The sequence below is a fragment of the Orcinus orca genome, chromosome 12 (genome assembly GCF_937001465.1).
Source record: "Orcinus orca chromosome 12, mOrcOrc1.1, whole genome shotgun sequence".
In the NCBI taxonomy this organism is placed as follows: domain Eukaryota; kingdom Metazoa; phylum Chordata; class Mammalia; order Artiodactyla; family Delphinidae; genus Orcinus; species Orcinus orca.
The window spans coordinates 29,346,492-29,366,985 of record NC_064570.1 but is presented as its reverse complement, the minus strand read 5'-3'; the positions used below and the strand labels follow the sequence as shown (position 1 = coordinate 29,366,985).

Sequence of the window (20,494 nt, the reverse complement as noted above, 5' to 3'; positions counted from 1 at the left end):
ATGTACACTTTAAAATGTCTTGTGTTCTAATAAGGAAAGTAACAGGTTTATTGTAGACCATAATGCAAAGCAGAAATTAAAACCACGCCTACCTGGTTGTAGTAAGGAATATGTAAAACTGAGCAAAACGCTTGCATATGTTGAATGTTCAATAAACTGAATTGGGAACGTATTGTTTCTGCAGATTTGAATACTTATTTTCCACTGAAATTATATTCTCAGAAATTTTTGATGTCACCAAATACTCCTTGAAACGTGCATTTAATAATTTATATCTGTTTATGCCTATGATGAACACTTTTTTATATAAATATTTTTTAATCTCTCATATTCTTTTAATTTTATTTTAGAACTAGAGTATGAAGGGCTAGAAATGTATCATTGCTATTTTAAAGTGCATTTCATTTATTCGTGAGTCTGAATATCGTTTTGTGGTGATTGAGCATTTTTCTGTAGGGGTGTGTGTGCCTTTCTATTTGGATTGTAAGAGCTCTTTGTATGTTAAGGCCATTAGCCCATTTAGTTTGATATTTGCGGAGATACTTCTTTTTATATTTTCATGTATCTTTTAATTGTGATTATTTGTGTGTGTGTGGAACTCAAGGGGGTGTTTGGCTTTTTTGTTTTATATTCCATTGATTTTATTATATAAGTCTTCTCTATCTGGGAATTAAAAATATATATGCCTATTTTTCTTAGATTTTTTTTAAACTTCAGTTTGCCTAGAAAATTTTTAATATATGATATGGAGTAAAGATGAATTTTTTTTTAGTAGTTTACTGACCAGTTGTCCTTCCCACATATTTCTGTAATACCTTCTTTAGCATAATAGTCTTATTTTCATTCTCTTTTAAAAATTGGGCATGCATTTTATAACATTATATGTTTTAGAACTGAGTCTGGCGATTAAGACAAATTTTCCTGTAATAGAGAGCTGTCATATTAAAATACACATTATATGTTTTCAATTTTATGTGCCTTAGAAAATGAATGGTTAATGCAGACTTTTAATTTTTAATCTGTCAATTGCTTAATGACAGACCTCTCTCAGCAAAATAGCAGACTAGGTGTTTATTACAGCCTGGGTCTCTGAAGCTGTCCTCAGATGTTTTTCCTTATCTGCAGGATGCCTGAGTAGCTGTTTATATATCTCAGTTGTACTATGATGTGATTTTCAAGATCATTATTTCTATCAGATACGGGGATAATGAATTTTGTTCTTTAAAAATAATTCTTCTACAGATTACCAACTATCATGTAAATCAAAGTTTTGGTAATTTTACAAATAATTTCGAAAGATAACTTTTTCATTTTTCCACTTTGTTTTCATCTTTTTGTTTTAGATAGTCCATTTTTAATTGAAGGAAGCTGCTTCTACTTGGGAGTGGCAGGAGAAGTAAGAAAACCACATGGAAGACTCCCAGGATTTAAATGAACAATCAGTAAGTCTTAATTCAATCTCAGTTTTGCTGAAAAATATTGTGGTAAGACTACTCAAAATCATACTAAAAAGAATATATTGTAAAAAACAAGTTTTTGGTTATTTTTTAGTTGATTTTTAAATCCTCTTTCAAGATCATAAAACAGACCTTTGGAAATGTATACTCATTCTGATTAATGATATCATGTTTTGAGGTCTTCTTGACTGTCTACTTGTAAAGCCAGTGGTAGAAAGATGAGGGCATTGAAATCATGCCGAGTGTTTTTGATGGTCTCAACAACTTTACACACCTCCTTTGTTGGGTTTTATTCCGGATGTGCTTGGACAGTGTATGTGTTGTTGAATGTCAGAAGCATGAAAGGAGAAGCATATTACTAGCATGCTTATTGTTCATTTCAAGGATGGTGACCACAATCCTGAAGGGATTTCCTTATTTGCTAAGCTCTTTGGAGAGTGAAGAATGCACAAGATTGGTGGCAACTATTTTAAGATTCGGATTTCTCAAAGGGAAAGGATTTATATGGCCTTTCCTCCTAACTTATTAGTAGTATCTCCATGACACTAGTTCTTTAGTGTGTGGAACGGGCGTCAGTGGGAGATCTTCCCTCACAATCCCACAGTTCTGCCAACAGCGGCCCAAGCTGTTCTGCCCACAGACAACTAGTGATGTCACAAGTAAGGAGATACGTGTACTTACTACGTGTGTGTTATGCAGACTGATGCTAGTCTCCATTAGCTTGTATAATTATGACTTGAACTTAAAGTCTCATGTTTCCATCAGGCAATAGAGGACAGTGTATTGGTGTATAATAATGTGGTTCTAGAAACGATTTCTATAACAAGTTCAATTTAAAAAGTCAGAATAATGTGTGTTCTGGTATATACATGCCATTCTAAGTTAATTTAATTTATTTTCTATTAAGAATTTCATTTAGATGAAATGATAATCAAGTTTTTAATCTACAGACAGACATCATGACCATTATCTAATTTCTTTGTATATTATATTATTATTTAATTTCACACGGCATCATTACAGGAAAAATGTAACAAAAAATTACAAAGCCATAAGGCTGTTAAAAAATCTGTCAAATAGTAGAGATTTTATTCCTCAGAAATGGCTCGAGTTTTACAGAAGTAGACAAAAGGCAGTTGGTAGGCAGGGGCTTCAAGGTATTTTTTTTAAAATTCCGGTTATTGAATTATAAGTATCGGTAGTGTAGACTCTAGCAAAAGGGATGATAGTGAGCATGATGATATGTCGCCCATGCCATTTTATGTTTTTGGATCCCAGTGACGTCAGAGGTCTGTAAGTGTGACCATATACATACCTGAGTGAATGATGACATGATCTTGGTGGCAATGCTTCATGAGAGGACTACTGTCTATCTGTAGTTTGTTCTAACACACTGAGGATTACTTAAAAGTTTGTGTCCATGTGTGCAAGTATGCGTGAGTGTGTGTGTGTGTGTGTGTGTCTGTGTTAGACTGACCAACTGTCCCTGTTTTCCAGAGACCCAGGAATTTCCTGGGACATAGAATTTTCAAAGCTAAAGCAGGTGGAGTCTGTGCAAACAGGGATGGTTGATCCAGTTAATTACCTTAGGGTGTGTATATACTTAAGAACAAATTTTTGCTTCAATACAGTTAAAAGAGGTTAAAGAGAATATAGTTTTAGGTTTACCATTAGAGTGAGGTTATTACCCCAAATGCTTCATACCACCTTTTACAAAGTGAAACCCACCACTTGTAAATCGTATAGAGTTTCCTTCCAGTGATATTTTAGGGCTGTGGAACTCAGTATTTAAAAAAAATATATAAGTTCTCAGAGTTGTTAATGTTCAGCCAGGTTTGAGAATCAGAAGTCTTGGGTGACCTCAGCTCAAACCCAGCTGCTGAATCGGTGGTGAGAATGGGAGAGATTTTGAGAGAAGGAAAGATTGCTCTGCATTCTCCCTTTCTCTTTTCCTTCGCCAACACTGAACTCTCCATCTGAGGGTTATGATCCCGTCAGAGTCAAACTGACAGCTCCTGATCTGTGGAGTGGTTTGATAGGCCATCAAGAGTGGGCACTTCCGCTTTAAACCACAGGAAACTTGAAGCTTGCATCAAGTGTTCATGGCTTAATTGCTTTGGTTTTTATAAACATCATAAAGCCTTCTTCTTCAGCATTCTTAGACTTTTAAGAACATACAGGCTCATCTGTTCATCTTGTCCATGTGCAAAGGGACACTTGAGTCTATTAAGTCCCAAGTCAGAGTTGGGACTTTGCAATGGTCTTCTGACTCCAAGTCCAAAGCTCTCTCCATGCCTTATCGCAATTGAGTTTTCTTATTTGGACTTTCCTCACTATAGAATCAACTCCCATTACATTGAAATGATTCCTGTTTGAATGAAATCTTTAAATCTTCCAGAGTATATTGATTAATGTCTCAAAGTTTTTTGAAAAATGATACTTAGTGTTTATTAAGATATAGAACAAATAGGGTGAAATTAAAAGAGAGCTCATAATAAGATGAAAGGGAATTTACTTAGATCATAGCTATTTTACTTCAAGAAAGAGTTTTTTTTTCTCTAGGCATAGACATAACAATAGGTGCCAGTTTGCACACTTAATGCACATCTAGCATTTTCTGTATATTCTCTCCCATCCTTACCGTATCCCTGTAATGTGTTTGTTATGGTCACCATTTTACAGATAAGGAAATTATGGTTTAGAGACTATTAAGCTCAAACAACTCTTAAGTAGCAGAGATTAGAATTGAACCCACTGTTATCTAGTCCTAAAACCTGTAATGAATGGATTTTGCATGATACAGCGTAAGGTAAGGACTTGAGTTGTGAAATCAAACATCTCTGACACTTAAATACCATTGGGAAATTTCTCAAACTCTTCCTCAACTGTAGAGTGGGGAGGATAATAAAAAGATGTTATAAGAAGGACTCAGCACATGCCTTCCTTAGAGTAAAAACTCAATAAATGTTAGCAAATATTACAATAGCCTGGTATATTCATATGGTCTTTAATGAGTATGTGTGTTCATTCTTGCATATTCAACTACCTTCTGGCAGCCATCCCTGACTGGAAGCACAGAGGTCTATGGACTCAGCAGATGAAAACTGAACTCACCAGCTCTCCTCTCACAATTTCCCCCCCTTTCTCCTCTATTCCACTACTTCCCATCTCAGTGGATGGCATCATCAGCTACTGAGTACGTTAATTCAGAAAACAGGTAGTCGTCCTTTTCTCCTGCATCCCCATCTCAAAGTCCTATCCATTCTCAATTTTTAATATCTCTCAAAGTTGTTCTCTTATCTCTATATCCTTATTTTGGATCTTTATTTTTATCTCTTAACTGTCTTTTTCTGTTTTGTTTCTAGAGTGGCCTTCCTAATTTACATACCTAATCCCATCATTATTCTACAGGCCTTTTCTTGCCTTCAAGAGAAAATCCCAAGTGTGTAGTAAAGCACACAGACTTAATTGCTTGTCTGTATCTCTAGTCTTATTTCTGGCTTCTTTCAGTTCCCTGAATCTTGCAGAGTCTGTGGTTTCTATGCATTTGCTAGCACTATAGCCTCTTTCCATATGGACTTCTTCCCCACTGGAGAACTTGTAAATCTCGAAGACTCACTGAGGGCTTCACTGCCTCTGAACAAGCCTCTCAGGTTGCCTCCTTCCCCGCGCTGTCAGCCACGCTGGGTCAGGGGCCTCTACAATGTGCTGCCGTACCCTTTGGCATTTACCTCTATCCCAGGACTTACCCCACAGAACTGAAATCTTATCTGTTTATTTGCCTCTCTACTAGATTATAAACTACTTAAAAGTAATAGTGGGTCTTGTTCATCTTGTATCCTTACTTCTTAGCACAATTCTTGCTGACATTCAATAAATGTTTTCTTCAAAAGCTTTTATATACTGTTAGTAAGGTATGTTAATGAACAGCCTGACAAATTTTAGAAAGCCAAAATGTTATTCTCAGAATGGATTACTGACTCATGAATTCATGTATCACTTAACATTTAAAAAAAATTGCATATAACATGTAACGCTAGTTTAACAGCATGTGATCAAAACAAAGTTTGGTCCTTTTTTTTTTTTTTTTTGCATTATATCTGGATCATTTTTTGCAGTCTGGCTTAGAGAATCTAGGAAATTTTAAGAGGTGAGCAATTAAACTAAGATTTAACTTTCATATTTGTCTGAAGTTCTTTATTAGAACTTCATAATTATTTAGTAGCGGTTTGTTATATCCAATTATAGCTTGTTACAGTTTTTAAGGAAATGTTGCTCTTGTTAATAAATATGAATCTAGATTATACAAAACAGTATTTATACTGATAATCAGAAGTTCATTTGATACTCTGAAATATATTATATTCCTTGTATTCAAATAAAGGCTGAGCAATATTTATGTTTTTATAGCTTCTATAGTATCTTTATACACTGAGGTATTTTAAAGTCTTACTTTGGTGGTGCTAAAGATTCCCACAGATTTTTTCTGGTCTGATTCATTCATATCAAAATGAGAGGGGGGCTTCCCTGGTGGCGCAGTGGTTGAACGTCCGCCTGCCGATGCAGGGGGACATGGGTTCGTGCCTGGTCCGGGAGGATCCCACATGCCGCGGAGCGGCTGGGCCCGTGAGCCATGGCCACTGGGCCTGCATGTCCGGAGCCTGTGCTCCACAATGGGAGAGGCCACAACAGTGAGAGGCCCGCGTACCGCAAAAAAAAAAAAAAAAAAGTGAGAGGGAGTCTGACCTAAATTAATCATCAAGCTAGAAGGTTTGAAAACATGTTGTTTGTTAATTTTATGTAGTATATGTTATACAATAAAATATTAGTGGCTACTCATTAGATAAAATGAGTTACAGTTTATGGTACAGTTGCATTCCCTAATATTAAAACATTAAGGGCCTGAATTTTCCTACATATGCAAAACATTGTTACTGAATCAGTTAATTTATATTACTGATGACATATTTCAACTAATAATGTCTAAATTAAGTCACATCCATTGGATACATATTTTGCATCATATATTTCAGCAGTATTTTTAGAAGTTCATATATATGTAGATACTAATAGTATTTATTTTCTTGCATCAAACCTGCTAATTTAATAATGCATATTAAAATTCTAGTTAGTTTAATAAATTAATCTCTTTTCTGTCTCTGTTTTTCACCCCTGGAATACCAAATGATTTTAGATTATTCCTCAGCTGTTCGTTCTTAGAGATTCCATATTATCATTTTTGACTATAGCCACTAGCCACTAGCCACTAGCACATCTTTAAAACCTGAGCTGCTCTCTGAGCCATTTAGACAGTTTTCTAGCTATTGTATGGAATTGAATATACCATCAAACTTATCATCTAGATGTAGAGCTTCAGAATCACCAACTTCTATCAGTGTTTCAACACTATGTAGAAAATAATTATTTTTATTAGTTTCAGTTTAAATCACTATTTCATTTTTGATAATGTAACATTATCAATATCTGGAAATCCTATTACTCTTCTATTGCTTTTTTCTTGGATAGTTTAATTGATTTTAGATCATGCATACAGTGTATTTTATTCAGATCTAACCGAAATCAGGTTATTGTTTTTGAGGCTACAAATCTGGAAGAACTTTTCCTTTTAACTAGTCAAAAGAACCATATTTACAATATGTATTTTTTTATACCACCCAACTGGACAATATACTTCAGAATTCAATGGAATTCTGCTTAAAGCTGAATCAATTTCAGAACTATTGTAACTCCCAATTGCCAATTATGGCTTTGCTTTGCATTTAGATAATAGAGTACCTACCTAAACGGTGACATTACCAAGTAGATACGTTAAATACATTTTAATTTTTATTAGTCATTGGGACTTGCTCTTTCATTTTAAGCAATTTTCTAACTTTGAATTTCTATATTTTTGCATGAGCTTATGAAGATTCACAGGAAGATTCCATGAATTATTATTTTCTATGACCTTCTAAAATTATAACTTAATTTAGTAAAACTTTTCCACAAATTTTAGAATACACACACATATGTAAAGAGAGAGAGAAGGAAAGCTCCGTATTATACAGAATACGGGTTGTAATTGCATACCATTGGTCAAGATCTAGAGAGTAAATATTAGACTTTTCTTCTGTCAACTCCGATCAGTTTGTGGCAACTATGTGGAAAAGAACCCTAAAGCTACCTCCTGGCTCATTGGAAGAGTAACATTATCAGTAGAGTGCAATCTGCCATGAACTTGGTAGGGAGGAGGGGTGGCACCAAAGCTCATACTTGCTGATCCTGAGCTGGGTAGCTATCCAGCTTTGAGCACTTTGTTTGCATAGTATAGGTGCAAATGAGAGCGATGATATCTTTGGGTACCAGAAGTCTCTTATCTAAATTTACAACTTACATATGGTATATTGATTGTCCAATAATTCTACCTTATGAATTAAAATAAAAGTAACTATTTATGATAGAAATATAATCTGTTTTTTTATGCTTCAATAATTTTGAGAAGTGGGGAAATTAATGTAACGTAACTTTTGCTATAAGGTATATGCCAAATGGAAAATATTCACTAATGAAAACAGGTTGCATTCACTGATAGCTGTCATGCTAAGTGCTTTGTGTGACTCATCTCATTAAACCACACAACAGCCCCAGGTGGCAGGCTCCGTCATAACCCCGACTGAAAGGAGAGCACGCTGATGCTGAGCTTAGAGATCACATTCAAGGTTGTGACCGCTAGAAAGCTGTGCTGATGGAGTGTGAGCTCGCCAAGTCTTATTCCAGAATCCATGCTGCTGCACACATTATCTTACCTGCTTTCATCAACTTAAATGGTTTTCAGACCCTTCAATACATTTGGTATCTTAAAATATGGATTGAAGCTCAACTTGATCTCAACTTATTTAAACAAAGAGCAAAAGTTTTAAATATTGTGGAGAGAAATGTAAGGTATTCCACTACGATTATAAATCAATTGCACAATTGTCGTCACTAAATCTTTAGAACAGGGAGTGGTAAGATAGAAGAGTATATGAAAATTGATGATAATTCAACAAACGCAATTAAACAAATAAAAATTTCTCACTCTCTGTCAGGAAATTTGTTAAACTAAGGATTAAAAGATAAATATATTACAGTTTCTGTCCTGCCCAAACTTTTAGTTTAATATATGATTGTAAGATGTTCTAGAGTTATTTTAAAATGAGATTTGGGCAGTAGCTACTAATTTATTCAGTGAATACTTGTGAGGAACTGCTATATTTGAAGCATAGTTTTAGATGGTGGAAATACTTGGTGGACACAGTAGACACATATTACTCTCATGGAGCTTATTATATTCTAGTGGGGAGAGATGAACAGGAAACCAGTGTTATATACTAGAAAGTAATAGTGCGGCCAGAAAAACCAAGTAAAGCAGAGAGGAGGATAGAAGTTCTGGAGCTAAGATGTGCGGGTGGAGCAAGCTGCAGTTTTGGGGGAGTAGTCAGGGGGATCTCACTGAGAAGATGGCATTGGGCAAAGATTTGAAGAAGCCACGTGGGTATCTGGGGAAAGTGGATTTTGGTTAGAAGGAACAGCAACTGTGAAAAAAGTGAGATGGCATCATGTCTGATACAGTCAAGGAATAAAAAGGAGGCCAGTGGTGGAGAAATCAAGGGGGAGATGAGGAAGTGATCAGAATGGGAGTGTGGAGGTGAGCAGTACAGGTCGTGTAGAGGTCATTAGGCCATTGTAAGAGCTTGAGCTTTGCTCTGAGCGACATGTGAAGCAATTCGAGGGTTTTGAGCTTAGGGATGACATGATAGGACTTAAGTTTTTAAAAGATCATCCTGTCTGCTATGTTGAAAAGGGGCCACATGAGGTCAAGAGTAGAAGCTGGGCTATTCCAAGTATCCAGGTGTGAAATGGACAAGATAGCAGTAGAAAGGGTGAGAAATGGCTGGGTTCAGGATATGGTTTGAAAGTAGAGCCAAGATGACTTGCTGATGGATTGGATGCGGATTGTGAGAGAAAGAAAGAAAGACCTTGACTTCCAGGTCTTCGTTCTGAGCAGTGGGAAGGATGGAGTTGGGCATTTACTGAGATGGAATGAGTTAGAAGGAACAGGTTGAGGGTGGAGATCAGGAGTTCTATTTTAGGCATGGCAGCAGAGACACTGCTGTGTTTTCACCAACCCTGTCTCATACTTCTCTTTTCTGGTGCATCCGGGACTACACTTCCTAGCCTCCTTACATTTAGACAGGACGATATAGCTAGTTTAGGGGAAGTGATGTGTGTGTTATTTCCAGGCTGAGGCAGTGAGAAGCCTGTGCATGATTCTTTGGTCTCTATGTCTGCCTAGTGTGGAGAATGAGGAGGAGGGTTGCAGGTAAAGATGGCAGAGCTCCAAGATGGAGGAAGATTGAATTGCTGAGGCCCTGAATGGAGGACAGCTTCCCAGGAGAGTATTAAGCAACTGAGTTAATAGGGACATAATAAGTTTTACCTGATATTTGAAAAATGAGTGGAAATGTTGGGGGAGTCAGTTAGTTTTAACCATATGGAACCCAGGAGAGAAGGTTGGACTTGAAATAAATTTGGGAGGCTCCAGGGTATTGATGGTATTTAAAGAACTATTATTGGTTGAGATCACCAAGAGATGAAGTCTAGATAGAGACAAATTGAAAGGACTGAGCTCTGGGGCATTCAAATTTAGACGTTAAAGAGATGACAGTTTACATAAGACAGCGTCTTTGTCCTACTACCATAACACCTGTAAGCACTGAGGTATGCCGCAGCTAGTATATGTTGCCAAAGTCAGTGAATTCTCCTTTGATGTGCTTTCCTTCAAATTTCCTAAGGATCATATATTATGCCTGAGTTACTGGTTACTGAATTTACCCGTCTCGGGAGAAAAAGCCAGCATACAGCCGAATAGGTATTCAAACATCATTCACTTCTTTGCATTTTCTGTCCAAGAAACAAAAACCCATAAATATTTAGAAGAAAATAATCAACAAGTATTACATTCCTATTGCTGTGTTTGTAGATATGATGTTTCTTTTCTGTTTGTTTTTGTTTTTGCGGTATGCGGGCCTCTCACTGTTGTGGCCTCTCCCGCTGCGGAGCACAGGCTCTGGACGCGCAGGCTCAGTGGCCATGGCTCACGGGCCCAGCCGCTCCGCTGCATGTGGGATCTTCCCGGACCGGGGCACGAACCCGTGTCCCCTGCATCGGCAGGCGGACTCTCAACCACTGCACCACCAGGGAAGCCCTAGATATGATGTTTCTATGCATCCCAGCTTAGCAAAGAATTGATCTACATCAGGGATACTCAGCTTCAGCATTACTGACGTTCGGGTGGGGTAATTCTTTGTAGTGGGGGCTATCCTGTGCATTGGACGATGTTTCGAAGCATTTTGGTATCTACCCACGAGATGTCAGTAGCACCTTCTTCCCCCCCTTCCCCACTCTCTTTCTTTAGTGACAGTCAATGAAAAATGTCCCTAGCCGTGGACAGATGTCTTCTGGGGGGAGGCAAGCATCACTGATCTATATTATGTCTACTTTCAATGAGTTATTTGTTTATATATTTATTCCCTGCGAAATGTTTGAGGAAGTTTACCTGAACATTAATATAATATGCTATATTAAATTATTGAGGGAACTGGGATGAAAAGACAAACACATGATAATACAGAACTTAAGCAAAACAACATTGCCAAGTTAACAGTATAGAATAATAAGTACTATGCTATCAGCAGGGAAAGTCTGTTCAACAAAGGTCAAGAAAGGAATTCTAGATAGGCTAGGTCATATGTTAACTTGATCTTGAAAGAAAAGATGGAACTGTATGGACACAATAGGACCTATCCTGGCCTGGTGAATAGCAGGAATGAAAACTCAAAAGTGCAACATATAAGGCAGTAAAGCCTGCCCAGGAACCGTAGATGGATTAGAATGACTGAATGAGAAGCTTTATGGGGATGAAGATGTAGAGTGGTGGGAACTCTGGCTGAGAAGTCCTGAGACCAGACTGAAAGGGTCTTTGAAGCCAAGTTTCAGTATTTACATGGTACTTGGTTACCAGCATGATGCTTGTCATGACATGAAGTGTAGAGATGTATAAGATGCTGCCCTATCTTTGGACCTTTATCTTGGATGTAATGGAAAGTCCCATAATTTTTGAGCAAGAGAATAGTATTTTAAAAATGTTGTTTTAGGAAAATTAACCAGATGGTAGGAAGATTAGTGAAGGTGTGCAACTTGGCACGGAGGATGGTTTAGGGGCCCTTGAAGCAGTTTATGTGTGAGCTGAAAAGGGCTTAAACCAGGGGCAGGAAACTTTTTTTGGCAAAAGTCAAGACAGTAAATCATTCTGGCTTTTGCCATGTAGTCTCTGTACAACTCCTCACCTCTGCTGGTGGAGTGTGAGAGCAGTCATAGGTAATGCATACGTGAATGGGCATGGCTGTGTTCTAATAAAACTTTTTTTTACATAAACAGGTGGCAGGCTGTGGACCATACGTGGCCAACTCCTGGCCTAAATGTGTGACAGTGGAAAGAAAGCTAGGAAAGAATCCATGTAAAGAACTTGAAGCTTTACTGAACTTGGGTAACTAACCACCAGGGTTAATGGGAGGAAGGTGCGTGGTAGATATGGAGAAGGAAAAGGCAAGGATTATCCTGGAGTTTCAAGCTTAGGGGATACCAGTAAGAGTTCAGCACCACGTGTCAGTGACTTAGGTAATCAGATGTGTTTGAATTTAGAACTTTGGAGAACACGTCAAACTAGCAACTGGTAAAGCTCTGTGGTGCTGTGGAGGAGATGTCTAGGCTGGTCACGTAGAGCAGAACAGTATTTTTTAAGGTGCTGTATATAAGGGGAAATTATAGCTGGCAAAAGGGCAGGATGATGAGAATACACTTAGGAGAATACCATGTTTATGAAGTGGAAGGAGGAAGATGGATCAGGAGAGACTGAGATAGGGAAAAGAAAGGAAGGTCAGGGTAATACTGTCTTCAGAGCCAGTGTCCAAGAATAACTTTCAGGAGGAATTGGTCATCACTTTCTGACATTTCAAGAAGGCAAGCAGAATGGGGGCTGAGAAGAAGGCTATTTCATTTGTTGATTAGAAGGCCATTGGTGGCCCCTCGGGACACAGTCCTTTTAGAGTTCAACACAGAGGTTGAACACAGAAAAGATGTAGAGACATCTCAGAGGTTGAACACAGAAGAGATGATGAGGAAGTAAGAGCAAGTTTGTATGTTGAAAGAAGAGAAGCAGATGAGTGATTGAAGGGAACACCTTTTTCAAACAAGGGGAAGCTTGTGTGTGGTTGGTGACGGGGGAAAAGGACTCCGTGGAGAATTGACTCAAGTTGTCATAGAGGGAGGAAGGGTCAGCGGAGGTCAGAATGGAGAAGATAATGGTGGGATGAGGGAGGGATCCACCCTCTGACTGAAAATGTTAGAGAATGCCCGTGTCCTTGGATATTCTGAGGTGCTCTCCCTGGATGACATTCTTTTTTATTTAGTTCCATAGGAGGGAAGTGCAAGATCAGGAAGTGAATGGAAGCATGGTAGGATTAAATGCTTAGGTAATATAATTAGTATTAAATGCTTAAGAAGATCAGCAATAGGCATAATTTTAAATAATGGAAGATCTCCTAGAACTCAATATTGTGAGACATTTTCAGTTTTCTTTTAGCAAAGTAGGTCACACTGATTAGGACTTAAGGCTGTGTGTTAGCATGGAAAGTTTATTTATTTATTTATTGCATCAAAACCATTAGGAAGAGACAAGAGAAAAATAAACACTTTTGTGGTCAATGAAAATGCCTCTCCTCTTTGGAAGAAACTGCTTTCTCTGTTTTCTTTGGATATCAGTACATCTAACAAAAAGAAGAGCCTATTTATGTAGATGGGATTGTGGCAAATTAGACAGTAGAGTTGGACTGAGAAAGTACTTGCCTCAAAGTACGTGGAATACTATTATCTCATATCTTCTTGGACGGAGGACTGATTTCTCTGCTCAGACTTCTTTAGGATGCAAATACCCTTGTTAGTGTTCACATGGGAAGAAGTTCATGTTAAATCTCTTGGCAGGAGCCAGCATGGCAGGGTGGAGAAAGGTCTGCCAAAAAAGTAAAAGAGAGTTCAAAAAGAAGGGGCAGACATTGCCTGCTTCCTTTAACTTTTACTGTTTTCCCCAAACTGCTGTGGACGACACCTGTGGACAGCGGATTATACCTAGATTGTGAGCCCCAGATGCTCACAGCTAACATTTATGCAGTCCTCACTTGGGCTTTCTGAATGCTTTGTGTATATCAGCTCGTTTAATTCTCACGACAGCTTGATGAGGTGGGCACTATTATTATCCCCCAGTTTATAGATGAGGGGGCCACCCAGCTAGTGGGTGAGGGAGCAGGATTTTAACCGAGGCAGTCTGGCTCCAACATTAACTGCTAGGCGAGTCCCCGGGGAAAATGCGCTCTTGATTTTTCAGTCCTCCACCCTGACTTGTGTCTTCAACCGCAGCGGCAGCAACGACGCTGAAATGTTTTGAGGGTTCATACTGAAGGAGAAAAAGCTTTGATCTGTGTCCATTTCTCTTATATTAACATTTTCTGTAATTCGCAGGTCACACCAGAGATGATGTGAAAGGGGCAGAGGGAAGACTATAAAATAGATGGTTCTTTATTTTTCAGTCTACTGATTAAAAAATGGGCGTAGGTGGAATTTGGAGTCTGCTGTTTTTTCTATACCAGGGTCTTTAGGAAGATTCAAAAGCACACTCATGTTTCCTTTATATTAAATGTCTCGCCTAATTTATCTCCTTTTCATATAGCCATGCTTGATACTGAGGGCTAGTGGGCTTGTTTTAGAGGTGGTAGGGAACTTTAGAGATTGCTCTTCCAAACCCTTTATTTTATAGATGCAAAAATGGAGGCTCGGAGGGCTTAAGCACCTTATCGGGCTAAGGCCATTGCAACAGCACTGTGGGTTTTTTTCTTTGTTTTTTTTTGCTTCGTTCTTAATGTTTAAACCCTTTTATAAAAAAATTTTATTTTATTTATTTTTTATACAGCAGGTTCTTATTAGTCATCAATTTTATACACATCAGTGTATACATGTCAATCCCAATCACCCAATTCATCACACCACCACCCCCACCTCCACTTCCCCCCTTGGTGTCCATACATTTGTTCTCTACATCTGTGTCTCTACTTCTGCCTTTCAAACCGGTTCATCTGTACCATTTTTCTAGATTCCACATATATGCGTTAATATGCGATATTTGTTTTTCTCTTTCTGACTTACTTCACTTTGTATGACAGTCTCTCTAGGTCCATCCACATCTCTACAAATGACCCAATTCCGTTCCTTTATATGGCTGAGTAATATTCCATTGTATATATGTACCACATCTTCTTTATCCATTCATCTGTCAGTGGGCATTTAGGTTGCTTCCATGGCCTGGCTATTGTAAATAGTGCTGCAATGAACATTGGGGTGCATGTGTCTTTTTGGATTAGGGTTTTTCTCTGGGTATATGCCCAGTAATGGGATTGCTGGGTCATATGGTAATTCTATTCTTAGTTTTTTAAGGAATCTCCATACTGTTCTCCATAGTGGCTGTATCAATTCAGCACTGTGTTTTGAAACAAGATTTTTTTTTTCGTTTCAACCTCAGCACTAAAATTTGAATACTTTTGTATACAGATTTTTAACAGCTAGAAATTAAAATTAACACCCTGAAAACTGCCTTGAATTACTGCTTTATTTAGAGGTTGATAAAATAATTGCATTTGAGCTTATACTGAAGTTGTTGGTAGCTCAGGGTCATTTAAGAACTCTCCAGCAAAGGTGTGAAACACTTTATTTTACGTGTTTGTTTTTCTCCCAGTTATTATTTACTGCTCAATCAGCATTAACAGAAGAAAAATAATTTGGCTGCTAAGTTACTCTAGGGTAGGATTTCAAAGGATCTTATTAAAGAGAGATGTAATTTCATCCTCTGGGCCTTTTATATAACAGAGTGCATAATTGGGTTACTTCATTTTGACCCGGAATTAAACAATAGATTAAAGTCTTGCACAGGAAGTTAAAATATTTATTCAACAAAGATTTAAAAGCATATTATGGTTGTTTTTAGGATGTCTTTATACCTTTATTTTAGCTAACTTTTGTCTGAATAGCCCTTGCCTCAAAGTTTTCTGTTTATTTTACAAATCTTATAACATGTAGGTATTTGATAACTACTGTGTATAATCAGTGATTTTTAAATGCATAACTTTGACAAATTGATATACATTGTATGCTTTTGTATATTGTTTAACTACATATGGCCACAGTTTAGTTATGGTGCTCAGCTATGAAAAGTATAGAGTAGATGTCACAGATCATAACAGTGCTTCAAATATTAATATTAAGGGAAGTAAGTCTGGAAGTCCGTAAGTTTAATTTTTTTTTTTAAAGGGCTTCAAATGCTTGGCTTTTTATTTATTTACTTATTTATTTTTGGCTGTGTTGGGTCTTCATTTCTGTGCGAGGGCTTTCTCTAGTTGTGGCAAGCGAGGGCCACTCTTCATCGCGGTGCGCGGGCCTCTCACTATCGCGGCCTCTCGTTGCGGAGCACGGGCTCCAGACGCGCAGGCTCAGTAGTTGTGGCTCATGGGCCTAGTTGCTCCACGGCATGTGGGATCTTCCCAGACCAGGGCTCGAACCCGTGTCCCCTGCATTAGCAGGCAGATTCTTAACCACTGCGCCACCAGGGAAGCCCCTGGGAGTCCATAAGTTTAAAGTAAAAAGCCTTTATGACTTCAGTTTTGAGAGCACTTTCATAAGATGAAAGGGACAATGTCAGGGCACTGCTAACTGGAGCTGTCTAGCAGTGCAGGTATCCTTCAATGAGACTCTTGTAAAGGTAGTTACCTCTGCTCACTCACCCTGGACTGAAGCCTCCCCCTTTCTTCAATCCTCTGTGATTTGCATAATAATATCCATAATGATTCCTGTTGGGTTGATTGTTTCCATCCTCACTGTGAGATTGTGGACTTCTTACTTTTTTTCTTCCATGAAGCAAGGTTTTTATAGGCTGGGATCCCAGCTAGACTGATGCTTTTTTCCCTCATTTTGTTTGTTTAACGCCTTGGATTTCGAAAGTCATTCAAAATTAAAGGACTTGCATATTATCTTAGGAAAATAATTTGTGATTGAAACTCTGTGAAAAATCCTAAGAGGTGTTTAAACGTTTGTTCAGTAACTTGTTATCAATGGTTGGATAAGATGTCTTTCTGGAGTGCTTGTCTGCTAAACATCTATATGGTATTTTCTGTAATGGTATCTGCTTACTTTTTGGATGATTCCGACACATTCCATTGTGCATAAGTTATTCTGCAGAAGTAAATCAGGAATCATTCATGATAATTTCAGGTTACACATAATTATTTTAGAATGTTAAGTGAATTTGCTAAATTTCAAGGGAGTACATTTTACACCGAGCGTTTCTGGTTTAGTAGGTTTAATATTTTAATGCTAGACTAATTTTTTCCCCTTAGTTTATTTTATTGTTTCTTGCACTGTCATTGGAATTGTATGCACATAATGTCCATTCTTGAGCCCTTAATGTTAAGCTTGAGATGTAAGGCAATTAACTGAAGGTCTTCAGGATATTGGTATTTGTTACATGAAGGTGGATTGAATGTTGATGTTGGGCTCTTAAGCCGGAAGTTGCTTTGCTGTTAGATTCTATTAGATTGAGTGTATCAACTTTTATACAAGAGATTGGGAGGAAAACTGTGCTCCCAGTGTCTGATTTTCTCTGTCTTTGGGACAAGTAACAAATTTAGGAATTGATAGAAAAGGAAAATTTTTGTGCTGTTAAAGCTTTTTTCAGACTTTATAATGTTATTAAATAATATCCTTTGACATCTGGATGTTTAGAAAAAGCTCCTAGAAAGTTAATGATGCCTATTTAATTAGCTTTTTCCTTTTTCTAAATGTTGCCCCTTTGGCATAATCTTTGCATTTTAAAGCTTGACGAGACAGCAGAGACCAAACAGTCCAACTCTATCATTTCATAGATACAATGAAACTATGGACCAGGGAGATTAAAGAGGTTATCACCCACAGCCAGTGGATGATAGAGGATTCATACCTGGATTTTTGAGTCCCAGGCAGTGTTCTTTACAATCCAAGCATGCTTGGTTTTTTTTTTAATGTCCCAGAGCTTTCACTTAGGACATTTGTTGAAGTTTTGAGTCTAGAGAACTTCCACTGATGGATTTTGAAGTCACACAGGGTAAAGCTTTACTGATAATTTCAGACTGATTTGAATCCCTACCATATTCAATTCCCAGTGTTCTGTAACACATTGAAAACCCTTATCCAGGATTTCTTATCCTCAATAGAATAAATCTGAGGCTTCTCACACTGAACCCAACCGCAGTGCTCTACTGCACAGAGAATGTGGACTAATTTTAATTGTTTCTGAAGAAAATGACATTGGTAAAAATGAAATGATCATAAGAAATGACTAAAGCGTTACAAAGAAAGTTACTATTTCATATTCTGTATTGTCCATGTCAAGATCGATTTTATTAGTGTGTTTTGCTTTCTGTTTTTATTTCTTTGAGATTCAGAAATCAATGGTAGCAGCAGGTTTTCAAACCCTGTGTTCTAGTATATTTCACAATTACTTAATACCTATGTCATACCCCCTCTCTCTTTTTCTTTCAACTGAGTGTAGGTTATTTAACCCTTATTTTAAAGCATATTGTATTATAAACTACCAGAAGTGCTTTTTTGAAACCATTTATCTATGGGTAAACAGTGAAACATTTATATTCATGCTTTTTCTCTGGAATATAAAAGATAGGAAGTTAAGTATATCGGTAATAGTAAAAGGAGTTCAGGGTTTCTATTTATATTGTAACTCAACATTGGTAGAAGACTTTTTCAGTTGCCTACTAGTCATTTACCTCTTTTCTTCTTTGTTAACAGAATCCTGATTTTGTTGAGGGCCACCCACTGTTCTAGATGTGGAATTGCTTGAAGGCAGATTTATGGTAATCTTAGTCTGCCCTGACAGTGATTGGTCAAGTGCTGGGAGGGTGACCCAAGGGGCTTCTGGGAAAGATCTTATTTCATCTAAATAGAGTGTTACAGGAGGGAGGACTCCTTTCTTTCATCCCTTCATTGATTACTGCTTTGGAGAATATGATGCCTTAGCCATTCTCTGAGAATGAGGTGATAAGCCTAAGAATGAAAAGCTAAAATGCTAAAGACGACTAACCAGAAGGACAGAGAGAACTTGCATCCTTGATGAAATTATTGAGCTGTCAAGCCTGGCACATCCTCCTTCCAGACTTCTTGCTTGTGAGATAATTATAGTTTTAAATTGAGTTGTTCTGTTAAGACTTGTATGTGTGGTTTCAGACCCCGGGGGAAAGGAAAGAAAAAACAGAAGTCATAGTCCCTGACCTTAAGGATCACATAATCCTGTGCTTCTTAAAACTGATTTTTGAAATGACATAAGAATCCTTCAGAAACAAGAGGTTGCCTTATTTAATTTGTTTTAATTTTTAAACTTTTATTGAGTATAAGTTATATACAACAAACTGCATGTGTGTTTGTGTATATGTGTGTGTGTATTCTGTATACAAATCCTTTATCAGACATATACTTTCAGATATTTTCTCCCAGTCTGTCATGCATTTTCTTGGTCTTAGCTTGTTAATTGCCAAAAAAAAAAAAAAAGAGAGAAGGAAAACAAACCTTTTGGGAGTTTGACTGACATTGCATTGAATCTACAGATCAGTTGGGGACAATTGACATCTTAACAATCAGTGTGAGGCCTTTTGCCCATATATTTATGTCTTCTTTAATTGCTCTCAGCAATGTTTTGTAGTTTTCAGTATACAGGTCTTACAGCTTGTCAGATCCATGTCTTAGTCTTTCATATTTTTGATGCTATTGCAAAAGTTTTTAATTTGAATTTCCAATTGTTCATTCCTTGTATATGGAAATAAGTTGGTTTTTGTATATTGATCTTTTATTGTGCAACCTTGCCAAGTAATTATAGTTCTACTGTGTGGGGTTTTCTGTATAGACAATAAAATTGTCTGTGAATAAAGACAGTTTTACCTTACCATTCCTCAGTCTAAATGCCTTTTATTTTTATTGCCTTACTGCAGTGGCTAGAACCTCTAGTACCATGTTGAAGAGCAGTTGAGAGAACAGAATCCTTATATTTCTTTATATCAAGTTGAGGATGGAGTCTGTAATTGTCCATAGAAAGTCTCAAATGAAACTTCTTGGGAGGCTTATGATTGATTTTGAAAAAAGAATTATTCATGTTTTACATTCTCCTCTGTAATGTATCTTTATATTTTAAAATAGAAAATACATTTTAAAAATGTAGTTAGATTATCTCACTCAAGCACTGTTTCTCTCTCCCAGCCCCATTGTTAAAAGTGATGCTCCAGGAAGATGAGCTATACTCAGTACTATGATTTTGAGTATGGACAAATGTATAATGACATGTAACCATCATTATAGGATTTTATAGAGTATTTTCGCTGACCTGGAAATCCTCTGTGCTCTACCTGTTTATCCATTCCCTCCAACCCCTGGCAAGCACTGATCTTTTTACTGTTGTCATAGTTTTGTATTTTCCAGAATGTCATATAATTAGACTCACACAGTACGTAGCCTTTTCAGATTGGATTTTTTCACCTAATAATATGCATTTAAGGTTCCTTCATGCCTTTTCATGGCTTGACAGCTCATTTCTTTTTAGTGCTGAATAATAGTTCATTGTCTGGATGTACCACAGTTTATTTACCCATTCACCTACTGAAGGACATCTTGGTTGCTTCCAGGTTTTAGCAATTATGAAAAAAATCTGCCATAAAGTGCAGGTTTTTGTGTGGACATAAGTTTTCAACTCCTTTGGGTAAATATCAAGGGACATGATTGCTGGAATGCATGGTAAGAGTATATTTAGTTTTGTAAGAAACTGCCCAACTGTCTTTTAAAGTGGCTGCACTATTTTACCT

At 37.4% G+C, this 20,494-nt stretch overlaps 1 protein-coding gene across 9 annotated transcripts in view; it reads left to right on the top strand.

Moving 5' to 3' along the window:
- EYA4 (EYA transcriptional coactivator and phosphatase 4) overlaps positions 1 to 20,494 on the top strand; it is a 298,986-nt gene that overhangs the window by 65,077 nt on the left and 213,415 nt on the right. For all 9 annotated transcript variants that reach the window (XM_049695614.1, XM_049695613.1, XM_049695616.1 and 6 more), the window contains exon 2: positions 1,344 to 1,442. In XM_049695614.1, the coding sequence (XP_049551571.1) occupies positions 1,410 to 1,442 (33 nt within the window). In that variant the 5' untranslated portion in view covers positions 1,344 to 1,409. The remainder of the gene's footprint in view (positions 1 to 1,343; positions 1,443 to 20,494) is intronic.